Here is a 12,786-nt window from a genome sequence, read left to right on the forward strand (position 1 = left end):
CAAAGGGCTTGAAGGTACGTAAGGCCACATATATGCTCCTAGAATCAACTATAACAGAAATGTCAGCTGGTGTACATATTCGATAACGCATTCAAATATCTTTCATCGCCACCACTGTCAGTGAGCGTGGTAGTCGTGGTTGGATCTTGCTTGGACCATCAACCATTATTGTCAAGTAACAAGCCGGACATGATAATAATTTCGATTCACATTGAAGCAGCAACCTCTGTAAATCATCATTAACGTGCTAGGATATGTTAATAATTGAAGACCAAACGGAACATCCTGGGACGAGTTCCTCGCTACTGAACTCTCCTACCTATCTGAAATCATCAATTGACACTATTGTAGACTCGTTAGGACATGACTCTGATGTCTCTCTTCACGATCTCTCAGATGCCTACGACGCTTTCTCGTTCAGGCTCAAATCCCAAAGTCAAACATTACAGGGTTCCAGTGAACCTCTAGCCGCCTTGAAATACTTGGTGTTGCATTCCCACTCAATTACGCAAGCACTCGATCGAGATATTCGCAAAGTGCATATTGATCCTTTTTCCTCGACACCACGTCACGTAACCTCTCCTGACGATTTCACGAGTTCAGTTGGTAGCGAGATAACGGAGGATGTTATACAACTTGCAAGAAATACATCCTCTGTGTGCCATTATGCCCTATGCGCGTCGTCCTATATATTCAGGCTATCAGCCCTATATACCATCTTTTCATGTGTGTGCTTACGAATAAATTCCATCCTGACCATATCTGATTCAACCGTGTAGCGGCTGACATATCCCTCCTTCTTGACGACATACTTAATATCGTGCTTGCAGAAAGCTTACCCATACACAACAGTCGAAAGGCATACTCTATCTCTATCTGGATTTTTCAAGTTCAACAACTCCCCCTTGCCTATCTCTCCCCTCGAAAGCGTGAGATAACATCCGCTGTGCAGAGAGCAATAAGAGATGAGGAAGCTCACCATGAAGATTCTGTGATCGACGGACTTAAGGTCAGAAAATTCTCATTTTGTCAAGACTTTCGTTATTGACCCAATCCAGGCAATATGTAATCTCATCACCCATAGCGGCTCTGTATTCTTAATACCAGTATCCGACCTGCTCCCATGTATTCTATCAAACCTCGTATCCTCCTCGTTCAACAAGCGTTATGAAGCGGCTTGTGTAATCGGTAAAATGGCCTCTTTCCTTGTCACTACTCCAAATCAATGCTCTCTCCACTGTCGAAAATCAATTTCTCATCATGTTCTGACATTCATCGATGCTCAGTGTTCAAAGTCTCGGCCAATAGATATCCCCTTGCCACTTTCAGACGTCCTGCAAGAGGCCATTAAAGCTGGGCGGCCTTCGTCTAAGGGGGATGGACCTTCATGGGCGCTCCCTGCACTCGCATCCCTTATTGTTCTATCCGGCCATTCTCTTTTCGCAAATCCCCATGCTCTAAAGCTATTCCTAAATTCTCTAGCAATAGTGGTAACCCATAAGCGTAGCACCGTGCGTGCACTCCACCCCCATGTCTGGCGGTGCCTCATTTGGGCTTTCAATCAATTCCCATCAACTTCGAGCAGTCACGCTGATTGTTTTAGCATCAGGCAATCCGCATTTCTCGTTGTCAAACAAGAGCTTGGTACCGGTTTAGGTATCGCACTTACCGCATCCCTGGTTGGCTCCATAGAGAGTGTAACTCCTTTATCAGAGTGGACATCGACAGTAGCAGATGTAGATGATCCAATCACCAATGTGATCATGGTCGTCGATGAAATGATTCACAACGACAACGATCGTACATCGCAGGATGGGCTCTCCTTGCTACACAGACTTCTCGGTGCAGTGGGTGCTCCATCAGTGCCTGTTCGACCTTCGTGGAGCCCAATTAAAGTTCTCTCTTTGCCATTACTTGACGGAACGATAATCAATGCTGAACGGGACAAGTTACCAACAACTGTACGTGGGATAAGCCAAGTTGTAATCGAAGAGATAAGGCAGCTTTCGGAGGCTGAAATCACCGCGCACTGGCGGCAACTGGCTTCGATGTGGGCTTACTGTGTACGCAGTACGTCGGGTGTGTCAATATCAGTAAGTGCATATAGTCTCAGGCATATCACACATATTGATGCTAGTGTAGACTGACCTCGTTCATATTTGGCAATCACTGCTTCTGGGAAAAGCAGAGCTTACCCAGGGACATGGACATCTTACGGTCTCCTCTGATTCGGCGAAGTGGGTAGTTGCATACGTCATAGACGTTATAAATCAGCCTTCCGTCGAAGGGAGAGTTGATTATTCAGTAGCTATGAGCATTGCAGACCAGCTCCGTCAACTTTCCATCATAGCGCAGCTTTGGGCGGTGATGAAAAACGTGTTCGCGCCGTCTTGCCTATCAGTTTCGGCGGAGTACATTTTTGGGGCTATAATCAAGAAAGACTTTTGCTTGACTGATCAAACTATACGAGATGTCTGGAGCGAGCTATGTGCTGATCTCGTTTCTGCGGAAAACTCTTCATTCTTTGGGAGTATATGCGCGCAGCTTGATGCTCTACGACAAAGTGTGGTTCAACGCGAGCTCTGGGCTGTTCTCGCGGGAACGATACTATCGTCAGTAACCAGGCCTGCCTGGCAGGATATCGTGTCTTTCCTTGCAGTGCCATCCGGGTATGTCAGAAATATTTTTTGGGCGTACTTTCATTGACATGTCTCATCAACAGCAACTGGGTATTATCCGATACCGAGATACAATTATGGGGAGATTTGCTAAAGTCTATCATTCTAACTGCAAAATCTTTTTCTGTGAAGTCTTCTTTCGTTGTTGAGACCTTCGTGCAGCGGTTGAGTGATATGTCAATGAAGGAGGAGTGGGTAACTTTACCTTGGGTTAAGACAAAGCTAATTCATTTTCTAGTGCTACAAATACCATGAGAAGGGAACTCCTTGTACTCCTAGACCATTTTGACCATTCTGAGGAATCCCCGACCCCTACCTTATTGTTGACTAAAATTGATAGTACCTTGTGCGCGTCTTATCCTCCATCTCCTGAATCACTATCCCTTTGCATCGAGCTCCTCAATCGACTGGGGACTTTTATCACCTCCTTTCCAATACCTCAGATTATGTGCATTATTTCGCTCCTTAACAGGGCTTTGTGTCACTGGATTGAGGACAAGTCAGAAGCTCTATCAGATCAAGACTACAATGATGTGGTTAGTGCTATGATTCCAGCGCCTTCACAGAATATAGCTTACTAATTGTGCACTTTGTGTAGGTCATGCCCTTGTATTGTGATACACTAAAGGCGCTCAAAGGTCACTTGCCCACTCAGGAGAACCTTATTACCATCGCCCCTTTCCTGGCATTTGGTTTTGAGCGTATACCACCGCCAGCTCTAGGACCCATGGCTTTTTCCGAATTCTGGAAGGCCACTTACCACGGTCAAACGCATCTCTACAAAAGTTACCCGGATAAGATCAAATTGTGTCTGAAGGCTTTTGACGATGCATTTGGGGGGGATCGGTCCATAGGACTGTCGTTATCCTCAGAGTCACAATCGGCAAGTCATTGCCGCTGATATAGATAAAAAGCAGGAATTGAGTTGTGTTTTTGACAGACAACTTCTAGTGTTCCTGATTCTCAGTCATTGTCCCCACAAGTTATTACCGCCGCGCAGCAGTTTCATGCATGGAGCTCTTACGATTCTAGTGGGCTTGCCCAGGACTACATCCAAATAGAAGTTGCCCAGACATCGGGGGGTGTGCCGCTCGAGAGAGAAGCATCGTCGGTCATGCTGGTCGATGTTCCGATCTCGCCGGCGCCTCGATTTTCTGCTTCAGCGTCTGAAATCTGCATAAACCAACAAGCCCAAGACAGTTATGCAGACGATAGATCCATCTATCATTCTTCCGGTAATACATATAGCCTTCAGCAAGTTACTTCTGATGCTCCACGAACGTCACCGTCGCGCTTACGGCGTTCTCCGCTCATAGAGATATCGGCTTCGAAGTGCAACTATCCAGGAGGTAGTATAAAGCGGAAATTGGACGATAGTGGTACGTTGTGCCTAAATTGTTATCCGTACCTAACTTGAATTGGCTATTTCATGCTAGGTGTCAAACTTTCGAAGCGAAACCGAACGGCAGGCGCCCATTCCCTTCGAAGGTCCCAGCGTCTCGCTTCAGAGCCTACAAGACGGGTGACCTCACCTGTCATAGTGAACCGAACTGGATCTCTCCCTATCAGTTTGAACAAAAGGGCTGTTTTTGATGGAGTAGAAGTTCCCACTCTTCAATTGGTCTTAGCGCGCGAACGGCAGAAAAAACGTGTTTCCGAAACCCCGCGGGATACATTGACTCCTACAAGGCCTAGAGAATCTCTTTCGGTATCGCCAGTATCGTCAGCATCGTCCGAGGACTATGATACCTGGGAGGCAGGTCAACTGGAAGTGGACATGTCAGGTACGATTTACTTTGAATATTGTATTTGCTATATTATATTGAATGGCTCACCAGAGGTAGGAGTTGAAAATTCACTGGTAGAAGTACCCGAAAGCTCTTCACCGATAAGTGAAAATAGACTTTTTTTCGGTAGGTGCAAAGAGGCAACGTAGTCCTGCACCTGTGTCGATGCTGATGTGTAGTGTCATCAAGATGATCACCAATCTCACACACACACTGAAGATGTTCACGCACAACATCATGGTCATTTTCACACCGCACACTCACTCCCAGCTCCAGAGCGCTCCTCGCTACGACGATCGAGGACTATGTCTGCGAGTATAGAAGCATTGCAAGAATACTACGTGGCTTTGAAAGACAACGCTTCACAACTACCAGTAAAGGAGCTACTCCAACATACGACGCTAGTCCATCAGATTGGTGCGGTTTTAACTGAGCATGTGGGCAAAAAGCTAGGTTCGACCAGTTAATTTATTTTCCAATTTCTTCGGGTTTCTTCCTATCAAATAATGCTGGATATTTATTCTTCTGAGATTCTATGCTATTTATCCGTATTCGGATTTCCATACTAACTGTTAAGTTGTAACATGTATGGACGATATATATCATGTATATACGTCGCAACCGTATTCTTCACAGCCCTCCCGTGCAAAGGTGATGATATGATCTGGGTCAATACGACGAAAATGATGAGAACTAAGCTGAAAAAAATCATGTTGAACAAAAAAAAATATTACCGCCTAACGTTCGAGTAGTAAACCCCACTTCGCAGTAACAGCTGCATATGAGGTTCATTATTCAAGACGGGTATATGCGTCAAATAGTAAGGCAAGACGTACAAGTAATCTGCAGGTAAAAAGCAAAGTAATTAGCGCATGTTGACCAGAAGGTAACGGGCGTTACGCACATAACCATTTGCGTTTAAATACCTCAATTTCTTCTCTACCTTTCGGTCCACCCATGACGGACGGATATTCAGTTTTCAGTGCAGGAACAATGACGCTATCAAAGTTGCTGATGAAACGTTTTCGCCATTCACGTAGTGTTCGAGCGTAATGTGGCCCGATGTTGGATATAGAATCTACGATGAGTCGACCAGACGAGCCTTTCTCCATGGCTTGAAGTAGAAGTGTTACAGTCGGTAGAAAACCACCTGGGAAGACTGGATGTGAAATGAATGTAGTTAGAGAAGGCTATACAAAGCGACTAAGACGTATATCTTACTCTGTATGTGATACATCGATTGTCAACGCATCAGTGCTATTAGATGAGAATGTCAGTCAAAAGGACATGTCGTTCATTTCATACCCATTTCCTGATAAAGTCTGTCTCTCGTATATATCGGTCATATCCTATACATACGAGGTGATTGGACGTGAGGTTTGTTTTTGGCTACTGATAATAAAACACTTACGTGCTTCAGGTATCGTGATAACTTGCACAACACCCACGCCTCCATCCTCCTTCAGGGCCCAATCGACGACGCTCCAGTATTTTTCTATAAATTCAGATCCGACTGCTTCAATCATCTCTATACTAACGACTCTGTCAAATAGTCCTTTCCACTCGAACGGCATGGCACGATAGTCCATCAGATGGACTTTGATTCTATCCTGCATATCAGCCGCTTTTATCCTAGCTAGCGCCATAGTCTGTTGGTGTACTGAGAGCGTGATGGTGTCCACCGTTGTCCCAGGAAAAGTCTGGGCAATGAGTATAGAGAGGGAACCCCATCCAGAGCCGATCTCGAGTACGCGCTGATTTGAGGATATCTTGGCTTTTGCGATGATATGCCTTAACTTCCGTAGTTGACCTTCGTGCAAGTCATCGCTGGCGGGGCGGTTCTGAGTAGCCCAAGGGAAAGATACGGAATCCGAGCTGAACGTCGAGGCGCGTTTAGGTCGTAAGAGACCCTGGCCTCCACTCCACGCGATGGATTCGGCATGACCTCCCTTTAGGTCGGCGTCAAGGGTGTCAAAGATGGCACATGAGTAAGTCATATCCTCCGATAGAAATCCTGCCATGAAGTGACGAGTGAAAAAGAATTCAGCCATAGAACGAAAGGTAACATACCCGCAAACATTTCGTTGGAAATATCATAGTGTGCTGAAATGTTGCATCGAGAATTACTTATTGTGTTCAGAAAGCGGTATGACGTTATTTTTTGAGGAAGTGTGAATAGATACGACGCTTTTGAATCGAGATCCACGAGGTTCTGGCGGTTGTGAAGAAAAATCTGTATGTATTTATTTGTGAGTAGTGAGAAATTGGACGAGAGAGTGTAGGAAATCATACTTTGAATAGAGCAACCAAGTCGTCACATTCTACGTCTCCATACATGTATGCCTCAGAAAACCCGAGGTCCCCCATGGTAACCAATCTGATCCAGAATGTATCCTTAATAACGCGCAGTTCTGCTTTGAGGTCATCTTTGGGATTGGGACCTTTTAAGGAGGGGAACGCGTATATCTGGGAGTACGTTAGCACTCGCAAATGGCCTGATGTAATTTTTTGCATCAATCTATAAAGAAAAAAAGGCAGGTCAGGCTGATGAACAGCATAGTGGACAAAGGAAATAAATACATACGTGATGACAGCAGTTTCCGTTACCCTTATGAGGGGAGGCCATGCAGTCGTAAGAGCCTTTTCGCGTAGCACACTCCAAGCATTATCTAGGACAGCGAGCACGGAAAAAGGATGTTTAGATGGAGTATCTAGCAACTGTTCGGACATGAGCACGAAATAAACGAATAAATGCCTGGGACGCGTGCTGGAGGAGAGTCGTGAGTTATCGCTGAGGTGGGAGAAAACAGATCTAGGATTAGTGAGTTTTTCAACGATTTTTGTACCGTGAGCCAAGGGTGATCCATTGCTTGTGGTACCGTCATTCCCACTTCCATTGTAGCATCGATTCATCACCATCGGCTTCTGCTTTCCTTTCTCCAATGTCAACAAACTCCGCGGCACATGGCGAGAATGCGACATTCTACCACCACTAGCATTTTCGACTTTCAAACGTGGAGCCCGTTGGTAACCAGCGTTAGCATCAATCGTTTTACCATATGCTATTTTATGTTGAATCTCGAGTAATATGCACAGCAGAGAAATCATCCTATATATCGATGAAGGGCAAGCCAGTGACACAGCTAACAAAATACAATAAGTTCTTGCTTGAAATGATATACTAATGTAAAATACAATATGTATGAATGCCTTGCGAGTAAAATTCTATTTAGCTAGTTGAGGACGTTGAGCCTCAGAGAAGGAAAGCAGCCGTTGCCGGCGTCGGGTAACGATATCGCGAGATGGACTAGATGTCAGCGTCGAGTCATCGCTTGGGGGGTCGTAGTCAAGACCGTGGACTCGGCGAAGGGCAGGAGAAATAAGATGATGGGGTGTCACTTGACCCAAGTGTGGATCGTCGTCAGAAGAAAGCTCAGATGAACCTTCAGTTGGGAACGGATAGGATTTTGTAAGAAGAATTGAATCGTCTGAACCGGCCAATGTAAGTTCACACTCAAGTTTAGATCAACACTGGACTTACCACTGCCCGCAATATCCAATTCTTCCAAAACTTTGAATGGTGAGGAAGGAATTGTTGCATCAGAATCAGAAACAACCATCTCATCCCAGCGCTTCAGTCTTTTCCGGCTATTCCCCTCAGCATACTCTTCCTCTGTATCGCTCATCTTCGGTAAAGAAGATGTACGTCGAAGAAGTTTAGTTGGAGTTGATGAGGAGTCCGTAGATCTCTGGAGACTAACCCTTCTCTCCTTCCAACGCCGTCGAACTTCTCGCAAGGTTGGAACTTCAACAGCATCCATGAATACGGATTTTCGTTTCCTTTTATTTGAACCAGAGACGAGCTGACCAGCCGACTCTGCTATGGCCTCTGGAGCGCTCGCCAGAGTGGGCAGCTCGCGCGGTGATAATAAAGGATCACTAGAAAGAGTAGCTTCCACCACTTTCTCGTCTTCGCTGTCACTGCCAGAGATGAGGTCCTTGGGCGAACGCATGAACGTCCCGGACGCAGTTCTGCCTTTTTTAGGTATACATTCCCGCTCTTCGTCGAACGAACGACGCTTGCCAAGTACAGAAGACGACTTGGGCCGGCTTGGAGAATTTGCAAGAATGCGTTCTAACACAGAAGGGACAGGTAGAGGGGACACATTTTCCTTGTTCTCCATGATTCTGTGTTTGCCAGGAGACACTGGTAAGCTCGGCGATGCTTGCTCTGATTTTGCAGTGGGCGAACGTCGTGGGGTTGTATGCGTGCCAGCACTCAATGGTAGAGAAGATGTTGGTGTGCGAAGAAGCAGTGATTGGAAATTGACAGGAGTTGTTGACGGTTTGTGGGGGCGAGGTGGTGTGGTGCAATTGGAGCGTTTTGTAGGAGTGGATGGTGCTGGGAAAGTGAACATCGCAGACGGTGACCCTGAACCAGATTCCAGAGCCCCAGGCAGTAGAGGGGTAAAGAAAGCTGGACCAAGTTGGCCAACGAAGGGAGATTTCTTTTCTGACGTAGGTTTCTTCGATGTTGGCTTTTGAACCAGATCGATAGGTGAATCGAGCGTGGCTTTGACCGGTGAATTTTGTTTGCCATATGGAGAGCGCCACTTGTAGGCATTCGGCGATATATTAGATAGAATATTCTTACGAGGACTGTTCTCTTGATCTGGCGAGTGTGTCCCATGGAGTTCAGCGAGCGAGCGAAGACATGTTTGTATCTTCTCTGGCCATCCATTTTCAGGTTTGCTCATGTTTGCATAACAAGTGTTCCAGAATTCGTCGAAGGAATCCATAACTGTAGCAGGCTTATCCGTACGACCACTGAACGACGATTCTAAGAGAGGTGCCAGCAATTCGAGTGTTTGCAAGGTGCGCGGCAGAACTTGAACTCCAAGCAGCGAAGTCTGATACAATGGCAACACCTATACGTGGACAACGTTAGCAGTAGTTAATACACGAAGTCCACATTCACTTACCTCATCAGTATAATCAGTTATATCGAAAGTACAGTAATCGTCCGAGATCCAAGTACACATCCCATCTTGCAGGATCTCAAACATACCCGGCGAGAGCTCCACAGGACATGCGTCCACAATTCTAGTGAGCGACCTCAGTAGCCAGATAGAACGCATCATGCTACAGGGTTCTGGGGGGTACGTGGAGAGAAGCGTGTCGTTAACAAATTCGAAAACACTAGATGGTACTTGACGTGCATCCACGATTTCCAGATGACCCAGGAGAAGGTCAGCAACACGAGTAGAGTATGCAAATGTGGGGCTAGGGTTTCGTGATACCGCTTCCGCGACACAGTCGAGGACGGTCGTAGAGTCAATACCATAGTCCAAGGCCTTGTTCAGCGTATAACTGAGGAAGTTGTCCCAGGTCTGGAAATCGTCATTGCTCAGCTCCCAGGCATTCGAATCACTGCTTTTCCGTGTTAATACCCATTTGCTCAAGAAAAAACTAATACTCACGCGAAAGGTATTCCCAGTAGGACGACGGCGCACTCCCATGTCCCATCAGCGTCTTCTTGCCACTTTTCAACAAAGCAGTTCCACACGAGACTCTGGACACCAGGTTCATAGGTCATTTGGGCCCTGGCACTGGCTCTACGTGTCCAGAACTTCTTCAGTTCGTCAATATCACACACAACCAGGACTTCAGCACATAAATAGGCCCATTCTTTCCTCGCATCGTCAGGAGCGTCGGTCTCCCATACCAAGTCATCTTCGTTCTCCATGAGAGATGTCAATAACTTGGCACCGCCTGCATGCAAGAGGTTGTTGGGAATTGTGGTGCGCATAATTGTCCAAAATTCGCGTGTGATGGAAAGCTTGAGAGCAGCATTGGAGCGAGATGAATTATTTGGCAGCTTCCGAGGGGACTTGGACGGACTACGATCCTTAACGGGACTTGTCGCAACAACAGGAAGTGCAGATCCTGCCTTGTGGGACAGATCAAGGTTTGGATCCTGAAGTATATCAACTAGGATGACGGCTGCTCGACAGGCAAATTGCACGGTTCCGTCATCGTCACCTGCATCTTTAAGATAATAAGCCGACCCGATCCAAAGACCCAAATAGACCTTATTAAGTACCTTGGAGAACAGCGACGTTACCCTTCAACAAGCCTTCCCAAATTGAGACAACCTCAGGCTACACGTGACCCGATCAGCTATCGCATTCAAAGACCATAAGCATTTGCTTACTGGCGTAGTAGACTCTTCAGGCATCTCCAAACATGCAAGGCCAGATCTCCAGACCTCAATTAGCTCGTCGAATATCCACTCTCGAGTAACATCTTCTCTCGTCAACGACCGTATGTCATCAAACTGCGGACACTGCGCGAAGATAGGTTTGACAGCGACGGAAAGCGTCTTGTAGTCCTGAGTGAGGAGGCCAGGGCTAGACGAGAACAGTAGGGGAGGAAGGAGCTTGTTCATTGTCCACGGACAATCAGGTACATTGAAGCTGACGAATATCTTGGCGATCTCCATACCGTCACCGCAGGTTTGCCCACCCTTCTTGATCATGGTTTTAACAAGAGAAAAGGCTTTTCTTAGCCTCTCGTCGTCGTCAGATCCTTCAGCGAGCAAAGCAGCAACTGTTGACACGCCTGCGCCCATATCGACCACGGATTTCACAACTTTCCAGAAACTTTGCCGTCCGAGTTGCACCTTTTGCTCATCTTGTTCTTTCTGAAATTCATCTCGTTCATCCTCCTCGTCTTCATCGAATTGCACGAGAGGCGGCCGGAAATACGCCCATGCCACACATCGCCAAAGCAAGCACCCAAGACCTCTCACGGAACTCTTCTTATTTCGCATTGAAAGCGCAAGCAACGCAGATATCATTCGCGCAAGTTTGATGTCTTCGCAAAGCGCCGATCCGAGCAGTACGATGAGACTAGCAAGAATACTAAGCGACCAGACTGGCCCATGTGCGACGTGCGTTGGTTCCACGGCATTTAACGTCGTACGTAGCGTGCGGATAATCGCCGAGTCCTGTCCAATCTTTGTGGGACTCTTTCGTGGTGATGAGGGAGGAGACGTTAGGAACTCAGAAACTGTACGAGCGATGCGGGTATGAACATAAGATGGTGGCAGAGCAATGCATCCCATAGTAAAGCCACCCAGGGCATGACATGCTTGTGTCCGTATAAGCAGGGTGGGGGCCAAGAGGCCAGCAAGGATTGAGCTAAGTAGTTCAGTGAATGCAGGAACGAAGGTAACGGGTTGGTATATCGAGAGATCATGAATAGCCTAACAGGATCCTTAGCGTATGTTCACGAGATAAAAAGCACAAGCTACTTACTTTTAGGCCATCACAAGTAGACCCTTTCTTACCCTCTTTGCCGAGTTCACCTTCGATGCCACGTCGAAGGGCGTAGGCTATGCGGTCCTTCGCAGGTAAGAGAACTTCAGCGGGTAATCGCTGGGCTTGCAGAAGCCATATTGACAGGGCACATGTTTTGCGTGCGTTGGGTGTTGGCAATTCCTGGGCCAGAGGAATGGCCAAAACTCCGGTGAGCATAGCGCGTAGTTGATCATCTATAGGCATTGACTCGTTATACTACGAGTAACAGCCATAATAAAAACACGCACCATTGAAAACTCGAGAAATAGCAGGGATAGTAAAGACAGCTCCGAGAAATTTCATAACAGCATGCGAGGTGGTGCACAGATCTCGTGCATATTTGACTTGTTCCGCTGTCATTCCTATCTTCTTCCTTGGACTGTTCTTGGGCGATGGGAGAAGCGACTTCTCTTCTAGTTCGTCACAAACTTCGCTCATCTCAGCGTCCACAGTGTGAGGCTCAACCAAAGCTCTTCCGAGGTCCCTGACTATCGCGTCAACTACAGCCTGTTGGTGCTTCCTGACAGGTTGAAAAAGTGGCCAGGACGCGTCGGCATCGGTAGTTCCGTTGACTGCAGCTCTCAAGCGAGCCGTAAGGACAGAATATGCCTCAATGAGGTCGCGCAATGACGAGTCTATCGATATAAGCTTCGACACTGGAGAATCGAGGTATGATAGGTTTGCAAGAGGATCTTCTGGTTCTGGAGTTATGTCTCTTTGCTTCTCTTCCGGCACGGTAAGGAGAGACTGAGTGGACTTCTTGAGAATAGACTTTGTTGGCTGCTCTCTGGATGTCGCCAGCGGTGTAACCCTTGGGGTGTTTCCAAAGTAGAAGAACTGGTTCTGCTGCGACCATGCTACACGAGATCCTTGAAATTTGTTTTCCTTGTCTCTGTGTGACGTGCCAGGTGGTGTTGGGAGACTCATGACGAATTATGAGGGATGATGAGCGTGCCGTAT

The 12,786-nt window shown here is 46.8% G+C and overlaps 2 protein-coding genes across 2 annotated transcripts; one reads left to right on the forward strand and one right to left on the reverse strand.

Moving 5' to 3' along the window:
* Positions 1-254: 254 nt before the first annotated feature.
* Positions 255-4,932, forward strand: SERLADRAFT_439241 (uncharacterized protein; the record flags this gene model as incomplete). Its single annotated transcript, XM_007319628.1, has 11 exons — positions 255-726; positions 780-1,009; positions 1,059-2,093; positions 2,143-2,669; positions 2,723-2,869; positions 2,917-3,214; positions 3,277-3,524; positions 3,630-4,057; positions 4,115-4,462; positions 4,517-4,591; positions 4,655-4,932. The coding sequence occupies 11 exons, from the start codon at positions 255-257 to the stop codon at positions 4,930-4,932; spliced, it is 4,086 nt and encodes a 1,361-aa protein (XP_007319690.1).
* Positions 4,933-7,690: 2,758 nt separating this feature from the next.
* Positions 7,691-12,753, reverse strand: SERLADRAFT_439243 (uncharacterized protein; the record flags this gene model as incomplete). Its single annotated transcript, XM_007319629.1, has 8 exons — positions 7,691-7,953; positions 8,007-9,393; positions 9,448-9,895; positions 9,946-10,513; positions 10,569-10,626; positions 10,680-11,732; positions 11,785-12,020; positions 12,075-12,753. The coding sequence occupies 8 exons, from the start codon at positions 12,751-12,753 to the stop codon at positions 7,691-7,693; spliced, it is 4,692 nt and encodes a 1,563-aa protein (XP_007319691.1).
* Positions 12,754-12,786: the final 33 nt, after the last annotated feature.

The sequence above is a fragment of the Serpula lacrymans genome (genome assembly GCF_000218685.1).
Source record: "Serpula lacrymans var. lacrymans S7.9 unplaced genomic scaffold SERLAscaffold_8, whole genome shotgun sequence".
NCBI lineage: Eukaryota > Fungi > Basidiomycota > Agaricomycetes > Boletales > Serpulaceae > Serpula > Serpula lacrymans.